Source organism: Cydia splendana, chromosome 18 (assembly GCF_910591565.1).
Source record: "Cydia splendana chromosome 18, ilCydSple1.2, whole genome shotgun sequence".
Classification (NCBI taxonomy): domain Eukaryota; kingdom Metazoa; phylum Arthropoda; class Insecta; order Lepidoptera; family Tortricidae; genus Cydia; species Cydia splendana.
This window is the reverse complement of record NC_085977.1, coordinates 6,195,042-6,215,660: the sequence shown is the minus strand read 5'-3', so window position 1 is coordinate 6,215,660 and position 20,619 is coordinate 6,195,042. Positions and strand designations below refer to the sequence as shown.

The following is a 20,619-nucleotide window of genomic DNA, read 5'->3' as shown; positions in this document are numbered from 1 at the left end:
AACAAGTTTCTACGCAGGATCAGATCTTTGCAAGTTATATAATATGAACTGTTACTACTATGTATGATCACCAGACATCGTAAATTTTATAGCATTTTCAGTGCAGCGAAGTGGTGTTAACGGAATTAGTATAAACAATTTCAACCCTAATGATCAATTAGCGTTAATTATGTTAATATTATGAACCTTAATTTACTATTTCAGTTGGAATTATCTATACCAATTCCGTTAACACCACTCTGCTGCACCAAATATGCTATAAAATTTAAGTTAATAAAGTGGATCGTACTTGCGAAATACCTAAATCAATATCCGCCTTGCACCTACTTGTACTCGCACTGGGTAATCGATACCGTAGGTCTAATTACAGGGAAACGCCGGGTGCGCGGGAGTTCCGGCGCGTGCGCGAGTGGGGCTTCCAGGTTCCGCTGCGCAGCGCACATAGCCACAGTGGCGCACTGGCGCACTATTGCCTACACCGTGGTACGGTCGAGTTCACAAACATCGTTGTAAGCCAACGTTTTAAAAATATATTTCTTCTTCTTGGTCGTGACCTCATGTCTGAAGGCCGTGACTCCTATGGGGTATTCCTCCTATCACTGCTCTCCAGGCCTCTCGATCTGCGGCCATCTGCATCGTTGCCTGGAGCGAAGTCTGGCTAATATTTTAGACCACATCTGACCATCTACTGATACTGGGTGCACGCCCTCTACTCCTTCGTCCGTCGACACTCCCGGTAATAATGCGCCTTTCTAGCGTGTCCGTGCCGCGTCTTACTGTGTGGCCGAAGAATTTAAGGACTCTTTGGGTACAGATGGTGGATAGCCTTATGGTGATATTGAGCTGCTTTAAGATAGACTCGTTTGTGCGGCGTTCAGTCCAAGATATCCTGAGCATTCTGCGCCAACACCACATCTATATTATACAAAAATATATTTATACGACCTTATTGTCAGTGTCTTAAGAGGTATGTATGTATTTTAGGAACGTTGGCTTGTAAAGATGTTTGTGAACTCGACTGTACAAGATTTCATCTGGAATTATATGTATGTTCTAGAGAAAGAGAGCTACCGACTTACTTCACTCGTCGCGTCCATTTCCTCTATATCTGTCACTGTTTATACCTACACCGCCTATCTTAGGTTCATTTGGCAGCCTGAGATGCGAGTCTCGCCCGACGCGGTAATATTTTCACATTCCCTTCAATAATATCTACATGATTTTATTAGCTATATCGGTTTTACTGAGTGCAAAAATTATACTAACTAACTATACTGACTTTTTGAGACTCTAATGTACCTATTTGGGAAGTAAAAAAGTAGGGCATTGGGCATTTCATGTGAGAAAAATTGAGTTACTAAGTATTTGTGTCACCCACACCCACGCACAAATAAAAAAGTTTACACTAAAATGAAAGCACTGTTCTCTGTAGACTAAGCCGCAGGCAGGTCGGGTCACCGGGTGCGCGGGCGCCGGACGCGCAGGATTTAACTAAGTAGGCTCGAGCCTTGACAGGGCGTTGGATCACTTGGAACCGTTGTTTTATTGGTGAATTAATTAACTTAAGGGCTTGTGATAATAATTGCACTCATGATAGGCAGGATTTAAGGGGTCTTTCATACTTTTTGTATTAAAAGCCGAATTTTAATATGTATGTGTATCAATCATACAAGTAACTTCTTAAAACTTTCGTTTGGCTTTAAATATGAGTTTCGCGCAATGATTTCTCAATAGAAATTCAATATATTAAAAATAATTTTTAAAACGTTAATTGCTGTAACGAAAACGTTGGTCACAAAGTTTGAAAATTATCCAATACCTACGGTTTAATCATAGGTAAGTACAATTTTAAGATACTTTTATAGTATCGTTACATATAATATCATAGCTCGTTGTTAGTGAACAAACACCTACATAGGTGTAAGTAATCTTTTCCAGAAACCCCTTTGATATTATGTACAATTTAAATTTATTTATTTTGCTAGAACATAACGGCTCGGTCACGACATTGAGCGACTTGCGACGGCGGCAGCGACAACCATAGGTAGGAACGAAAGGTCCGATCACTATGTCTCGCTCCAACTTATGGTTATCGCTGCCGCCGTCGCAAGTCGCTCAATGTCGTGGCCGAGCCGTAACAGTTGTCATGGGTAAATAGGTACATGTCGTTGGGGTCCATAAGTAGGTACATATTGTAGATATTATTGTATTTTTGAAACTCGATGAGCAGGGTGACAGGTATCATCTCCATATCGTCGCTTGAAAGCAATACTGCGGTAACCCGCTCTACAATTGTATCTTAGCAGGTTACAGCATTATTGCTTTCCAGCGACGAATTATGATTCGTACTCTAAAAAAGCCAAATCTCGCAAAATTGTATTGAAATGACTCCTGTCAGCGTACCATCGAAATTGAAAAATACTATAAGTGTAAACTAGTATGTATAAACCTAGAATAATAGAACGACAAGCATCTCAATTTATTCGACGTGCAAAATCTTTTAACAATTTGTCGTATTATTCCAAACAATTATCAAAATGAAACAGCACAAACAAACTGAAACAATAGCCTGAATCTACGCTAATTGAATACATGGAGATACAATTAACCCCAATTACTGTGATGCTGGGAGGGCGGGGCCAGCTGGGCGGGCCGGTGGGCGGGCGGCGCGGGCCCGCCCAGCCGCCGTCTCCTTTAGACCTCTGCGGAGTTTCACGGAGTTTATTTATTGGAATACTTTGGAAATTAACACTAGTAATGTTTTAATAGAGAGCTATGAGATGATAGCAAGTGAAACACCAATTACAGTCTAAACTAATACAACACAGCTTTAAAAACATTAATTTGAAAAAGTAAATGATAATGTAGCACTGAGCTAAAATATCTCAAAATAGTACTGTAGTAAGTAGTTTTCTTTTAAAATGTACCTAAACTAGGGAATCTTGTATCTATATGAAATTCTATAAAAATATAAAAATTAAAATGACCAAAAAAAATTGTTTTATGCATGTGATTGATGAAGATTATCATTTGATATTTGCCAGTCGCTTTTCGGTGAAGGAAAATATCGTGAGGAAACCGGACTAACCCCAATAGTTTCCCATCTGGGTTGGAAGGTCAGATGGCAGTCGCTTTCGTAAAAACTAGTGCCTACGTCAAATCATGGGGTTAGTTGTCAAGCGGACCCCAGGCTCTCATGAGCCGTGGCAAAATGCCGGGATAACGCGAGGAAGAAGAAGAAGGAGATTGATGAAGATTATACCTATACCTAAAGTAAATATTGAAAATATTAATTCAATGACTTAGTCAATCTGTGTAAAAAAAATGTCCTATAATATTTATTTATTTATTTATTTAATGACCAAATTGTATACGTCATTAACTTGATTCGTGATAGCTTAATTTAAGCTTATGTTTGATAATTATTATTCTTGTATTTACAAAAATAATAAAATCTTACTATTTTTGCTGCATTCAGTTTTCCCTTTTAAATTAAAATTTCAGAACGAGTACCGTTTCAGTGGAGTATTCTTTTATTTAAAATACCAAAAAAAGATTATATTGTTGTCGCTCCCTTACCAAATTGATTACTAATTTAAATTTTAGTGAACCGATTCAGCAACTTTTTTTCCAACTTTACATATATTTTTAAATTAAAAAAATTTGCACTTCAGAACCACAGCGGTGGGACTATTTTAAGAACAAATAAATTAAAATTTCAAACTGAAAATACTTCCACACTAAAAGATAAGAAAGAATACCTAAACATCATTACACAACATCCTGCACCTTGAAATTCACAAGTTCATTACTATTCTCCCGTCACCCTCTCTAACCCGTACAAAACAAAAAGGACAAAAAAACCCAAAAACAAGTGACTACATTAACATTCCAGTAAGATGCGGGCTCTATCTCTTATCAGAAACTGTAGTGCGAAGTTTAAAGAACCTTGTCGAATTGAGTGGTGTGTCGAGTTGTTTAAGTATTCGGTAAAGATGTTAATGCGATAAGGTTGCAATGTGTAGTTGAAAAAGTGAACACTTGTAGCGCATGGGGGCTCTGTTGTAAATTGTAGGACTGTGTACGCAGGCAGACCGCGCGGCTTGGCGGGATTTTGCACAGGGTGATCTTAAAATTGATGGGCCGATTTTTAATTTGGTTGTCGATTTTTTTTCGTTACATTTCGATAAAATGTGGTGGATAGATAGATTCTATATAAAATAAGCGTAATATCACCGTATGTTCTAAAAAATCTTTCTCTGAGGTCGAGGTTAATTATTGTACAAAAACTTCTAACGAAAAAAACAATCAATAAAAAAAACGGCGCGATCCCGGTGATGCTGCGGAGAGCATGGCAAATAAGTATTTGCTGTTAAAGCTAGGTCAGCGATTATAGGTACATATACACTAATGGTCAAACAGGTGACAAAAAAAAACAGGCCAAGTGAGAATCGGACTCGCGCCCCAAGGGTTCCTTACTGCGCATATTTTTTAACAATGTTTTTTTATTCTCGTTAAGTTTGAATCAAAATTGACCGTAACCGTAGACTTCTTATAGGTTTTCCTGCAAATATAAAAAGACTACGTCTAAGTTGGATTTAACGAAAAAAATAATGTACCAATCAACCCTATCGGTAAATAATATTTAAAAAAAATATGGCTTGATAGTAATAATTTCAAAGATAAGGGGAATGGTAAGTTATTGCATATTTCTTAAATAACTTCGAAGCTACGAGTAAATTTTAATACCAATATATTTTTCTAAATACCACCTTCAAGGGAAATGTGTTGGTATAAAAGCTTACTGGCGTTTTTAAAACTAAATATTTCTCTACACTAATCAAAATAAAAACACAAAAGCCTCAAAAATCATATCCACCTTAATTATTATTATTCAAAGTAAGCGAACACCCTGTACGAGGGTTGAGGCAGCCGGCTTGGCACGAGCCAGGGCGCCCACCCTCCGTCAGTCCACTCCCGACCGTTCTACAACGCGGACCGCGCACCCCTAGCCCGAAAAATACGAAACTAAACTTTTCACAACCCTATTTTCAAAATAAAAATAAAGTGCCGATAAAATTTTTAAACAGCCAGCCTACATTCTTTTCTAAATTCGATTTTTAAATTTAAAAAAGTTGATAAACTTTTTAAAAGTGTAGGGGTGTCGCCGGCTGAGTCAGCGAGGAGCGATACAGGTGAGTCAGTTTGTCATAGTAACGCCCTAGCGGCAAGCGGATTATTCGCATCCCTGACGTGATTTGTTTTTAATTTTTGTATTTAAGAATGACGGATAATCATATAATTAATTTGACCTGATTCGATTGGTTTTCGAGATGGATAAATTACCTACTTAGATATCCTGTACCTCTCATGTACCTAGTGTTTGATATGTAATTTGTTAATAATTAAATTATTTGACAATATTTTAGTATACCTACACAGTGAAATAAATAAATACATTTTATTACTTATTAGAATATATTAAATAGTTATTGGTACCAAAACTAATATGTGTTATTATTTTCAAAAGTTTTGATATCATAACATTCATAATACACGATAATAAAATAAATAATTGCGCATTAATACATAGCTAGCTGTTTTAACTTGCTTGTTCATCGAAAATTACTGTTAAATAGAGAAGCCAGTGGGAATCAAGTTCCTTAGAAACTCTTAGGTACCTATAGTTATTATTATTATTATGAGCCCATATTGTCCCACTGTTGGGCAAAGGCCTCCCTCTTATTCTTCCACGTATCCCTATCCTCGGAAGTCTGTGTGTTTTAAAAATCATAATTTCACAAAAGAACTTTAATCTTGTAAAACATCGTAAAATCGTAAACGGCAGTCATTTTAACGCAATTTCTATTAAATATACTCATCGCAATGTATTTATCATAAGTTTGAGATTACAGGCGAGTGACTCCGCTTAGCATTTCAAATAAATCTCCACAGTGGCAGTTCTGAAATCTCCTTATTTAGTTTGTTAAAATAAGCTGATTGATTTCTATTTATTAGTAGTTATTAGATTTATTCGGCTCGATTCGGAAAATGAATTAGATTTCTACTAGACTTCAACAATTTACGATATGGATAATTTAAAGATATTTGTAATATACATATGTCAAATTTGACGTTTCAGCGATTCTGGAGGTCCTCTTGAACGATTTCGACAAGTTATGACTTAGATATCCAAGTCACATCTAGTCGATATCTAATGTAGATCTAGTTGATCTCTAAATCGTCTCTAGATCTTGTGATTATCTCGAAATCCGAATAGCTTTACATTCATTTTTTTTTGTTCGACATTTACTGATTCGCGCTTTATGTCGTTATGTTTGAAATAATAATACTTAATAATTGAAAAAAAAAAACGAGTTATTTGTTTCCTAATTAAACTACTCTCGGGTAAAATGTTACTAGGATTCCTGTATATATTATCTGTAAGTATATTATTAGAATGATATTTAAAAAAATCAGGCTAATATAATTTAATGTTCTGCGCAACCGCAACCTATTAATAAGCTACTTACAGAATTAGAGAATTGTAGACTATACTTTTGACGCGTAGTCTAGTTAGTAGTCATAGTTTTAATAATTTAACTGAAATTATATTTAATTTGTATAGCTTATAGTTGCGCTCTCTCGGAAGGGTTTCCACGGAAGACCAGCGTCGGGGACCTCAAAGGTTCCTTGACGTGAAGCTGAGTGGAGACCGTTTCAGAAACGCTTTATAACCAATATATGTCAGTGTTATTAGTTAACTTTAAATTAAGCGTTTTTGACTAAACCATCTTCTATTCTATTCTATCCATATTCTATCCATAGTCTGATCCGCTACATATGATACTGACTGTACCAACGTAGCAGCTACGTCTAGCTTGTCTATCTCATACGTCACTTGTACTTCTTCAGTCCGTCGGACCAAGTTCGAAGCCGGACGATGCCCGCTGTATCACGTTACCCACACAGCATCCGACGATATCCCTTACGAACTATTGAAGTTTTACTTGCAGAGTTTCTTAACTCTATTTTTGATATGCAGGCATTGCAGACAACACGTTGAAGAAAATTCGGAGAAGATTTTCACGGTAAAAAAGATTTCTTATTATAAAACAAGCAGACAGTTATTTTTCTAATAAGACAAATCTTTTGGTATTGATAAAAATATGTTCCTAAACGATAATATGGTTTTAGTATGAATGAAAAAAATGTCTAAAGGAGGCCATTTTTTTAAAAGAAAGTGTAGCTTGTCTGTGGAATAACTCGGAACAAAAATCATACTAAATTCATCAACATATTAGAAAAGTCAAAATGAATACCCCGTGACAGTTCAGTATAATTAGTGTGTTTTGTAAAAATAACAATTTAATTAACAACACATTTAGGTAACACCAACAAAATTGTCTACTAATTACAAAAATTATAATAGATAATCGTAGCATTTAATAAATTATTCACACCTCAATCAGGTCATAATGACGGCAAAGTAGCGCAATCAGGTATATTTTCATCGCTTGCTGAGGATATCGCTTTAGGAAAACCAGTATAAAGGCAACACCAAACTCTATAATAACTATTCATAACTGGAGCTCAACTTCATACTGGTGTTAAAAAGATTAAGAATATTACGCCCAAGAGTTTTAAAATGCACGCCCCGTGGTAATGCTTTTAACACTTGGTTCTTCATAATTAAAGGGTCTTGGCACAAAGTAAATATTACTTTAAGGGTATTTACATAAGGTATTCATAAGGATAGGTAACAGCGGCAATTACAGTGTATTACGCAATAGATGTTGAATTTTCTATTAGTTAACGGGTAGTGTTATGTAAGTGGACGTTATTGAATAAATGATTATTACTGTAGTATCGAGGAAATTAAATAATTGGTTAGAATACTGGTTTTATAACATTTCTGCCCTGGATTTAATTTAAAATGAGAACGTCTATAATATTATACAATGTTAAGAAGTTAATTTCGTCAGGAGGAGACAGCCAAAATTCACTGATTACCTATACTAGGTATATTGACTACATCAAGTTCAGAGCCATAGTGAACCGATCTATATCTTTAAAACAAGTGGTAATATTTGTTTGTTGCAATCAGCAAGTTGTGGCTATCACCTGACGATATTGTAGATATTTTTGGTAAATAAGTTTCTAATATATCTTTTTTTTTTTTGACATTGGTCAACATAATATTTAATATATATACAGTGGTACTACTAAACGAAATTAATAACTAGCTTAAATCTAAAATAGGCCCTTGAGGCATTGTACCAAGGATGATGGCGGCATTTCCTCGCTGTACCGCAATGCTGATACGTTGTGCGAGGTAGCCGCCAGCTCTTCGGTCACCAGTTACGTCAATATAATTGACTTCATGCTTATCTAAATTCAAATATCATAAATATTTGTACGGAGATCGTGGTGTACAAAAATAATTATAGAAACAACTTTAACTTACGATATAGGCAACTAAATTTTTATTTATAAACGTGAGGAGAATTGTAACTTAACTTTAAGCCAGCTTAAAATAAGTTTTTGGCAAAAATTACATTTTTGGTACAAGCTTTTATCGCTGACTGTACTTTTCTTACGACAGACAACTAATACTCATCGAGACAATTCTAAAAACCCCTAACACAATTATTAGGTTGCGTTGTTTCATCACGGAGTTCCTATGGCCACCTCCTGTCTCCATCATCAGATCAGTTCGACAGTACCATATTATTGTATTGTCATCAGAACTACATATATACAGCTGCCAATTTTCATGACGCTACGATTCTTGGAAGATGGTTAAATTAGTTACATACAGGTCGAGAGTTCCTATGGCCACCTCCTGTCTCCATCATCAGATCAGTTCGACAGTACCATATTATTGTATTGTCATCAGAACTACAATCCAATCCGCCGCCGTAGAGATCTTCACACTCTTTCTCTTCTCTTTAATGTTCTTTTTACACCTTCTTCTCCTTTATACCTCTCTAAAAAATTTCAATTTCTGGCTGAAGGCAGTGGCCACCGTCTGCGTTCAAGCGCGAATTTATCACTTGCCATCCCTCCTCACAAATCTCGAGGATACAACAAGTCCTTCGCAGTGCGTCCAGTGAAGCTGTGGAATGAGCTGCCTGTTTCGCTCAGGCAGGCACAATCGGTTGCGTCGTTCAAGGAGAGGTTAAAGAGACTATGGTTATCTGATCTGACTGATTAATTTGTCTATATTTCTATTGTATAGTTGCTTTATATCGTTCTAATTCTTTCCAATTTTTAGTGTATTTTCCCCATTCCTGTTTGTGTAATATATGTATGTTTATCCTATAAATTTTGTATGTATTTATATCCTTTATCTTTCTGGTACCTTGTTGTACATTTTGCTGCATTTGTCACCCCTTTTCACTTTCTCCTCTCATCTACTCAAAGGTTAACTGGAAGAGATCCCTCAAAGGGATAACTTCGCCTTTGTACTTCTTACTAATTGTATGTTATTTTTAATATGTCTTTTTGTACAATAAAGAGTTTACTACTATTACTACTAACTACATACAGCTGCCAATTTTCATGACGCTACGATCCTTGGAAGATGGTTAAATTAGTTACCTTACCTTAGATTCCATTACATAGTTAGTTACATACAGGCCGACCTAATAAAAGCTTGTTAAAAAGCTCGTTGCACATATTTTAAAACTTATCATTTGAGCTTAAAAAAGTATACGAAAAAATAAAGTATTTGTTTGTCGTTTTTTTGGTTAGAATTCGATAAAATTTGGTGAATATATTGTTCCTCTTTCTATACAATGTTAGCGCAATTTCACGATTCGTCCCTACTTTTTTGTTCCATATTGAGATTTCGTGTTTATTCCGCCCAGAATGAGGACCTCTTCAAACTTACCAAATTTTATCAACATCTGGAAAAGAAAATCTACCCTTAAAACGTCTTATTTTTTTTTACTCACTCCTCCCACTGACCAAAGACGACAAAACACCAAAGACAAATCCTGAGTAAATAGCCGTGACTGTATAATTTGGGCATAGCGCCTTACCCCTGTAATTATACCTACCGAATTGGCCCCGCCTCGACCAGCGGTCCCGCCCTCGGAACACTCCAAACTGATTTTGATATTTCCAATTGAATATGAATAATGTTATTTGTATTTTATATTACAGCTGACTGCTTCACGCAAGGCGGCTTTTTACATTTATAATAGGTACCTACTAAGTAATAATTATCACCATTATAGGAGTATACAACAAAACTACGTTAAGTGCTACGTCAAATATGGTGCGGCCATACATTGCCAAATCGATGCAGACTTATCTTTGACGGACTCTAGGAACCACAAGATTAATTTTTCCTGGGGCTCGTCACATAAAAGATTTCACGTGTATTGCAAGCTTTCATAACAAACTGTTGGAACAAGGGATTAGCTATGCCGAAATATGTTTATAACTTTACTGCCGTTTTGGCATTCTGTTCTCAGCACTAATGTCAGTTTCCTATATGAATGGGAAAATAGATCAAATTGCCTTACTTACTCCTCTGGCGCAGCGACCCAAAGTGTATCTTGGCCTCCAACACGACTGCTCGCCACTGATCCCGATCCTGTGCCGTTTCTCGCTAGTTTTCAACCCGGAGCTCGCGCAGATCAAATTGTCTACGTAACTTAAATGTAAATTCAACAAGCACAAACCATACCCTAGACACTTAATAAATTTCGCAAACACCAAAATCGTGTCTCATAAAAATTCATGCTATTTCATTACACAATAGAGGGTTCTTTCCCTCGAAGGGTGAGCGTGGGACTCGACGGCAGTAATTAGGTACGTGGGTAAACTATTTACCCCCGCATTGTCGGTGATGCGGATTTGTCGACCGAATGTTGCTGCGGTTTGTCACTTGGGATTTGATTTGATTTACGCTGCCTTTCTTTTACAATGAGACAAAAGGCATATATTAGGATAGCAAAATTAGAATTTCAGTACCTAATTGTATTATTTTTTTAAGAAAATAATCATAATAATGCAAATGGTAGTTCTTTTTGCGAAAATGGGAAATGGTACCTACCGGTGATAAATGTTTGCTTTCTATTTCAGCTATCTTAAAAAGGCTTGAAACGGACGGATAGATAGATTAAAATCGAGTTGTTGAACTTGTTGGTATAATGTACTCATTCGCTAAGTAACTAAACTACTTATAAATAATACTTAAATAAAATTGTTCTGCAAGAAAAGGTTTAGTCTGCCATTTCAAATCAACTATCACACTGTTAGCGCCAACAGACCAATCCAGTAAAAAAGTGTAGCGCAATCACACAAATGAACGTTGTAGTGTCGTTGAATCAACGTCTGCGTTCAACCCTCACTGCCTCTCACAATATTGCACTTCACTTTATTATAGCTGCTTTGTCAAATTGTCACAACATTATTTTGTTTTGTTACAGACAAAATATATAAATGGAGGCGGAAAATGTTTCCTGCTTTTGCAAAGACTTCCTCTAAGTAATATGGAAGCCACGTTACCAAATTTTCACCGGCTGTCGACTTCAAGATTTTACCAACAGTATGCTGCTCCACCAGTCCGTATATCCACAAATTATCTCCACGACCTGATCCCACAGCAGCATCCGACTCTTCTGCAGCAATATTTAGCCTATTACAATGAACCTCTCGTTCCGCTTGACCTATCCCTTAAATCTACTATCCCTATTACACCTCCTTGTACACCTCCGCCGGCGCAAAAAAGAAAATCTCCAGATGAATCCAAACACCCAAAATCACCTAAAATATTCAGGCATTTTGAGGACAATGATACCAAAGAGGAAACTGATTCTAAATCAGAGAAAAGAAAAGTTGACGAAGAAAATTCAAACGACAGCGATAGTCCGGAGGCGAAAAAGCTTAAATTTACCAAACAATTTTTCGAAGAACTTAAAACTTGTTTGCCGGTTGAAAACGATACACCAACAAAAAGCGAAAGAAGTTCTCCGGAAGTTGTTGAAGTCAAAGATGTTGAAGAACGTCCGAAAAAATCCGGAAAACCAACGCAACCATTAAAAAAGAGCAAAGCAGTGCGAAGGTTGATGTTCGATGAAGACAAGACATCTCCCGTCTCCGGAACCATTATAAGAGATCTAGCCGAAGATGAGACTTTAGTCGTTCGCAAGGTAAATAAAGGTGTGAAATGTGTGCGTGTTTGGAAACAAATTAGATTTAATGGAATTTTGTATTGAAGACAGGGTGTGTTGGTCAAGAACTATTAATTAGCGGTTCTCACCGTAGCATTACCGTGGGTCGCAGCGAGTTTCTTATCGCCCCAGCAATTAGGCGGGGTATGAAATCGCATATTGTTCGATGTTTGTGCGATAATAACAGCCTTAAGCTCGCGAGCCGCAGCCGGGGGAGGGTCGTGAGGTATTAAATCCGGAATAAATAGTTGTTCTAACTCATACTTTTTCTTTGAATTGAGATAGTGCGCCCGAACGTTTAATTTTGACGCAATAAAAATAATAGTTAATGGCGTTCACGATAAACTGTCAGGGGTATTTACGCCAATTAGAATAAATATTGGGGTGTTAAATACAGTTATAAAAAATGCCCTTCTACAAAAAAACTAGTCGCTAAACACACGTTGGCCAAAGTTCCCATACCTAGCGACTACGACACTGTAAAGTTATATGATAATTCACAAACCTTCTAGGGACCTAGTTTAAATTGTGCTATATAATTACGTATTTAATTTAAACTTCAACAATTTTTTTTGTTTAAAAGTTAGTTTAGCGCTGCAACTTTCTTTCTCCGCGTGGTACGAACCCTGTAACCACATATTACAATTCCAGGGCGACATAGACCCCGCATTCAACGTGGTGGAGGTGACGGATGAGGCCAAGGCGCTGATAGCGAGCATAGATAACCGCCTGGGCCGGTACATCTGCCGGTTATGCCGACGGCTGTATGGGGACGCGTTCGCGTTGGCGCAGCACCGATGCTCGAGGATCGTGCATATCGAGTACCGGTGCCCTGAGTGTGATAAGGTTAGTCTCTTTTTTTATACGGTTTGCGAGCTTTATAATGCCCATGGGGTTTCACCGTTTCAGGTAGGTATAACTAATAAAGCAATTTGGTTGAAAAATAATGGGTTTCATAATAATTCATTACCACGTGGATTAAAAACTAGGTACACCAAGTTGCCGCTTTAAGGATGACTCACGTTAGACCGGGCCGTGTCCGGGCCGGAGCTTACGTGATCACCTGTCATGTCATAGAAAAGTAAGCCCCGGAATCTCCGGCCCGGACACGGCCCGGTCTAACGTGAGTCATCCTTTATGGTATAATAGCACGTTTTGGAATTGATTTCTCATTTAACATTTCAAATATATTTAAAATTTTGTTGTTGTGAATCAGTAGAATCAGTGAAAATTCACAGTATTAGTGTCAGTATTTATTTTGATATAAACAAGTAGGTAACAATACATTTTTGACATGTTTACTCATCAGTACAAACTGCGTCCATTGCTCTTTACTACCAAACAACTGTGGGAAACTCACAACATCCAAAACAATTTGTTCTCACCATTCCATATCAATTAAAAAACTATCCGTCTATCATTCAACTACCCCTTTTCAATTACTATAATCAGATAACTCATCGCGATGCATCATGCTCCATCAATTTCATCTAAACTAGAAATTTGCTCTTTTGCGTGGGAACAAATTATCCCACACGTTTCAGGTGCTGGGGCTATTGTAAACACTTGGCACTTTTCCATGGGAAGCGGTGAGCACTTTAGCCCCGTTTAAACAAAAGAGCGTATTTTAGCAGTCAGGCACTGTAAGTTACGACCCTTCGGAGGGATGTGGGGATGTTTGTACTCTAATTGATATGTTTCGTGATGCGTGACCGAAGAATATCGAGCATCCCTGCGATAGGGATGCTATTTAATTTCCATTCATAGAGTATTTATGTTTGTGCTCGTGTAAGGGGAGATGGCGAAACGTTTTGCGTTTTGACCCTAATTAAGTATCTACGCAATTATGGCGGCTTGTTTGTGCTTTGAAAACAAATAACTGTTAAAAATGATAATATTGGGTTTATAATATGGGGGTTTGGTCTGTAGAGTAGGCACACTTTTATTTTGTTAGGCGTATCAATTTATAGAAACTATTTAAAAGCAACTTTGCCATCTTTAGCCATCAATTATACTTCCTTCTTCCGATTTTTTATAAGTCAATTGTATGATATTGTTTCTCTTACAAGCTGAGTTTATATTTAAAAAATTACGTTGCGGTATAATTTCCCCACATTTCACCATATTTTCTGTTTTAGTACTTACCCATTTTTGAATCTAAGTGAGCGCTGTGCTAATGAAAATGAGTAACTTCTCATTTTCATTAGCACAGCGCTTGATAAATTACAAGGGAAACCAAATGTCAATTTTAAATATTTCTTTATTCCTCGTCCAGGTGTTCAACTGCCCCGCAAACCTGGCGTCTCACCGCCGCTGGCATAAGCCGCGCGTGCCCGGCGCGGCAAAACGCCGCGAGCCACCGACGTCGGAACCTGGGCGGTTCCCGTGCCAACAGTGCGGCAAGCTGTTCAGGCGACAGGCGTATCTTAGGAAGCATATGCTGGCTCATGAACAACCGGAGGAGAAAGAACCGTCGGCGTTCAAGCAAGTGCGCTCCGAGTTCCCGGCGGCGTATCAACCGGTAAGTTTAACTTTAAATTTTGCCATGACTCATGGGAGCCTGGGGTCCACTGGTAACTAATCCCAGGAATCGGCACTATAGTGTTTACGAAAGCGACTGCCATCTGACCTTCCAACCCAGAGGGGAAACTAGGCCTTATTGGGATTAGTCCGGTTTCCTCACGATGTTTAAGACCGTCATATTCAATTCAATTCAATTCTTTATTGATAAAAATATAATTTTACATGTCAGGTACATATATGCTTAATGCTAAGTCTTATAATTAATTAATTATTAGATTTATTTACATAGTTGGACAGGCAAGGCTGAGCCCGCGAACTAGTAGTTGTTTATTAGATAAATTAATGTGTAATAGGATAAGGACTCGTATTTGAATACGTACATCGCACAGACACAGTCAGAAAGAAAGACCTTCGCTGCTTCTGCTCTACCGACTTTCTGAAAGTGGAGTATGTGTACAAACTTCCACAGACAGCCTTGCCTGTACCATGGTCTTCTCCACATGATCTTCCGTAGTATTTAAAAAGAACCCAAATTCTTTCAAATGTCATCATGTGATGCCTAATCAACTTTTTCCCACACAGCAGGAAGCCCGCGACAACAACTTCAACACCTACTGGAACAAGATCCCCGCACCAGCGCAGGACTTCAACTGGGAGCGTCGGTGCGCGTCCTCTTGCTCGTCCGAGGACTCGCGAAGCCTAGACGTGACGGGGTCCGAGGATGAGGACGGCGGCGGGGACGGCTGACGACGCGTGCTGCGGCCCGTGCCGCGGTTCCCCGTCTACGCTGCGAACATGTACCCCTATCAGTATGTGCATGATAATCCGCAGATGTACTTTTCTTAAGGACTTGATAAAGTTGGAAATACATGATGCCGTGCGGCATCACGCGGTTAAGCGTGTTCTGCGGTAAACAAACGGTGATTGTGAATGTGGATGGCAATCGTTTCAACTTCAACGGACGTATGAGTTCATGAAAATTGCGTTGTCGAAATTTTAAAACTTAAAAACTCCTTCACAAGCCTCGAAATATACAATACATCCAGTAAATAGGTAGGTACTTAGTTCCCATATTAAACTAAAAAAATATATTTCAAAAATGCAGTAAGTATGTATAGATACTAATTATTCTAATTCAACGGCTTATAGTCATAATCATTAGTCATCATAATAATTCCACATTTACTAAGTTTTGCATAAATTTCATCAGTCCTTAATTGATTGTTAATAATGCATTCGCACGCTTAAATAGGTATAAGTATTACTTTATAAATTTATTTATTAATTCTATCAATAACAATAAATTCTCTAATAGTTTGTATTTTAGGTGTACATAAATAGTAGTTTGGTGTGATTTAGGTAACTTTAGTCTAATACATAAAAAAAATTGTTTAATTGTAAATATTTAAGATCTCCTACAGCAACATTCCAAATTATTATGGCGTGAAATGTTAAACAATTCACGTGAATTATACATATCTTTAGACTTAAGAAGAATTGATAAAATATAGAATAAAATAAGCAAACAAATATACGAACGAGGCCGCCGAGCGATAAAATTCATTTTTTTTAATAAATAATATTGCATTTGCAAACAATAATTATAATAAACCTCAGATCTCACGTAGGTAATTATTATCCGAATAGTGATTATAATATATCCAGAATTACAGAATACCTATTTATATTTCCATATCGATTTGCTTTTTCATAAGAACTACTTTTTTGCTTTTTAATTATGCAATGTAAAATATTTCGATTATAAATGTTAAACGCTCAGTGGCTTTCTAGATTTTTTAATTTAATTTTTTGAACGAAATATACTATGTATGAAGTGGATACTTACCTATTCGTTTGCATTTGAACAACATTTTTTATTTATTTAAGTATATGTTTTGTATCGTTCTTTATTTGTCGTTAGTTAGTCTAGAAACTCTAGAAAATAACGTAAGATTTATCCACTTTTTGTTTCTAAGACACAAACCTACTGTTTTCCTTTTTTTTTTGTTTATACGAGTAAGTTTGGCTTCGTGCATAGCTTTATTTTGAAGTTATCCATATTTAACAATTTTTAGGATGGCCGTAAAGAGAGAAATCGATAACTTTCAAAATTCAACTATGTATACCTCACGTAAATACCAAGTGTATGAGTATATTTTCATTACACCATTCTAACTGCTTTGTTCAGTGAAAGGTAAATTGGCATTGTTTTCCAATTACATAGAGGGAAGTCGCCGCAATCGATCGTGTAGGCATATTTTTAGATGCACCCCGTTACTAACTAATAATTTTTTCAGCGGCTCACGTTCATCGGAATTGAGTCTATTTGCAACTGGGTCACAATATTGAGGTACTTTACACTTTGTTTAGTATTTACTCCTTTTGGTTTAATCGACAAAATGCATAATGTAATTTACCTACACAAAACTTAACAATACAGTTTTTAAATACATGGTCCAATTTAAAAAAAATACGGAAATATCGAAAAATACGCGTACATTTTTCTTGGCAGCTCCTTAATAGAATATACATTTTAAGACTATTCAGTCTATTTAATAAAAAAAAAAGTAAGTACATACTTAATGTCACTTTAATTCTAGTCTAAAAACATGACTTCGAAACCAAAATAATTCTAGTCTTTTATTTATACGCAAAATAAATATTTAATTGATCTTAGGTTCAAAATCGTACTAGTCATTTTAATTTAATTAGTTAGAATTTTTAAAATGTATCGTATAATATAAATCGTATTAGTTATATTTATATATTATTTACTGCGGTCACCAAAAAAAAAGTTACCGTACCTACCTACAAAAGCGATCTCAGCCAAATATGAAATCTAGTAAACATTAGGTATGTATAGTTTTTGATATAAATATAACCAAAGTTAATCTAGTCATCTGTGTATGTTTAAAAAAGTTAAATCACCAAAAAAACGAAATTCTAGTCATTGAAGTTATTGTAAGGGTACTTATCTAAGTCAAAAATCTAGTCATGATTGATAGTGAGTAACCTTTTAGTTCTAGTTATTACATAATAGTACCTATAGTGAACACCAAAGTAGCCAGTCTAGTCTATTATAACATATAACATACTTAGTTTATATGATTTATTAGAAAGATCTCAATTAATTTTGAATTCTAGTCATTTAAAGATCTCCAGATTTTAAATAAAACTTTATAATAAAAGAAACTAAATTATTTATTCTCAATAATCTAGTATATTTTGCTAGTCATTGTTAGTATTTAAAGCCTAATTTTTAAGTAGAGGGGTGTTTTTTATTTTATTTGTCTTAGTGAAAAAATATCGCAAGTCGCATCAAGTAATCATTTCTAGTCGCTTTGGAAGATTAAATCTTGAATCCGAGGAATATATTAGTCTAGTCAGTCACCTTACGCGTAAAATAAGTTACGTTCATGTTTTTAAAAAGGAATCTAGTCATAAATTTTATAATTCTAGTCAGTCTAAATAAACAACTGAAAACTAGTCATATATTAAATTGTGCATTAAGCGAAAACGTCAACTAACGAAAATAAAATTGTCAATTAAAGTGACAAAATATTGCAAATAATATCAAAAAACAATTGACGGAGCTGCTAAGGAGTTATTTCATATTTCTAGTACTTATAACTATAACATATATTAAAATCAATTAGTATCACCATTTTTTTTTTCTTGTTGCCAGCGCTGTATATGCATTTGAAGTCAGTCAGTCTGCTAAACATTTGATCGAATTCAGCGACTTCACCCTAAGGCTTCAGTCACACGGACGCGGATCCGAACATGGATCCGCTATGTGAGCGAGACAGAGCTCTGAACATTATATATAGCGATGTCCCGTTTGCACACCGCCGCGGCGCGCGGATCAGCGTCCTTGTGTCCAAGTCCAATTTTATTTTAGTTGTACATCATTAAGTCATTTAATATAATTAAATTAATTTAGGCTACATATAAAAAACTATCATATTTCAGCAAAAAAGTATAGAGATATTATTTAATAATAAATATAGTATTTACATGGTAGAGATATACGCTTATAAATATTTATAAAAAAATCTCTAAAGAGTGAAGCTCTAGTCAGTGTGTTCTGTTTGTGTAACGCGTTCCAAAGATTGTACATAAGAAAACGCTATTTACTTTTATAATTTATTTAAATTTATACTTTGTAACATATGAGTGGTATATGTCGTATAACTTTTATTTTTACCAAATTTTAGTTGAGTAAGATTTCAAACCGATCTCATAGTGTTTTCTATCAAAAACACGGTAAAAAAATGACAAAAGTACTTAAATGAATTAAAGCACCATTTGAATAATTTTTACGTAGTTTCGATAAACTTACAAAGTTTTCGGAAATAAATAATACATTTTAATGATAACCGTATAGATGGACTAAGCAAATCTTGTCAGTAGAAAAGGCACGAAATTCAAATTTTATATGAGACGATATCCCTTTGTGCCTACATTTTTCAAAGCCGCTGACAATTTCTACTGACAAGATCTGCTTGACCAACTATATTTACAAGCTCTCTTATTTATTTTCTGTAAGCTCAGTGGTAGATGCAAAGGAATTGAAATCGGAATGGTATGGTCCTGTCTGTCCCTTTCAATCAAATAAAAAAAATTCTTACGGTTTTCTGTGACCATGGACATTTCGATCTTATTCCGTACAGCCTGCGCTGACCCTTAAATCTTAGGTATGGGTAAGTATGTTTTAATTTTGTTTCTGGCTTTTTTGTGAGTTTTTTTTCTAGCTTTTAAATAGTAATAAGCAAGAAAAATTTTGCAATACCTACTTAACAGAATAATAAGGGATTAGACTGGTTGCCAAATTATGTTATCGTTTTGTAAGGGTCAAAGTAAGTTTTAATTTTTATGAAAATTGAACTGAGTTAGCTACTTTTTCTTTTTTTATACTTAAATGTTTTTTTGAGAGTGTGTATTTAATGTGTGTAATTTCCTCATATTTATTTTTATCTGTGATTTTCATTTAATATTTATCTATTGTTTTATAACAGTCTGATCCCCTATTATTTTAGTTTTTACTTAGTGTAATTAAGATACATATAGATATATATAGGTACATAAATTACCAATATTTATCAAAAGCTATAATATTTTTTAAAAACTAATATTAGATACATTATAAATTATATAGATTTAATTTGTACATACAATGTTGCAACTTAATAATTGTTAAAACATATCTAGGTATACTTATTCACACATTAGGTAGTAGTTTGCACTGTTAGGTTTAAAATAAATAAATTTGTTTATGTAAGTCGTAGTTTCAATACATGTTTGGAAACATTTATTAGATTACTGTATTATTATAATGTAATAATCTAATAAAATAAAATAAATACATGTACTTAGAAAATGTTTGTTTTAATTTCACTCCTATATACATGTGTAAAAAATGGGCTTGTTGCCTTTAGGCACCATGAAATTACATCAAGGGGCCTAGCCAGATGACAAACATACATCGAAAAACGCCGATCGATAAACAAATAAGCAGTTTTGACTTATTCACAGTGGTAGTTATGGTACTTGCCATAACTATTCCAAATGTTAGGTACCTACATCAAACGGTCTTTGAGAAAAACGCATTTAACCGATTTGCAAGACCGAAGTGATCCCATAAGAGCACCGCGAACAGTTTTGTGCGGTGCTCTAAAAATGTATCTGAACCTACCCGTACTCGTACCCGTGACTCATGGTCACTGACAGTGTCAAAACTGACATATATGCTCACGTCTACGTAATTTACTTTCTATACATCTCGCTCGCACTAATTTAATATGCGAGTACGAGCGAAATGCATAGAAAGTAAGTTACGTTCTAACTAGTAGTGGTAGCCACACATTGACCTATTATATCTATGGACTGGCCTTACGGGTACTAAAAA

The 20,619-nt window shown here is 35.7% G+C and overlaps 1 protein-coding gene across 3 annotated transcripts in view; it reads left to right on the top strand.

Annotated features, from left to right (window-relative positions):
• Positions 1-15,774, top strand: part of LOC134799417 (transcription initiation factor IIA subunit 2-like) — a 215,563-nt gene extending 199,789 nt beyond the window's left edge. The window contains exons 1-5 of one of the 3 annotated variants that reach the window (XM_063771817.1): positions 4,855-5,195; positions 11,445-12,167; positions 12,840-13,034; positions 14,464-14,709; positions 15,294-15,774. In XM_063771817.1, coding sequence (XP_063627887.1) covers positions 11,508-12,167; positions 12,840-13,034; positions 14,464-14,709; positions 15,294-15,458 — 1,266 coding nt within the window. In that variant the 5' untranslated portion in view covers positions 4,855-5,195; positions 11,445-11,507 and the 3' untranslated portion in view covers positions 15,459-15,774. Of the gene's footprint in view, positions 1-4,854; positions 5,196-11,444; positions 12,168-12,839; positions 13,035-14,463; positions 14,710-15,293 lie in introns of those variants that run through there. The other 2 variants (XM_063771819.1, XM_063771818.1) reach the window with 2 other exon arrangements.
• The last annotated feature ends 4,845 nt before the right edge of the window (positions 15,775-20,619 follow it).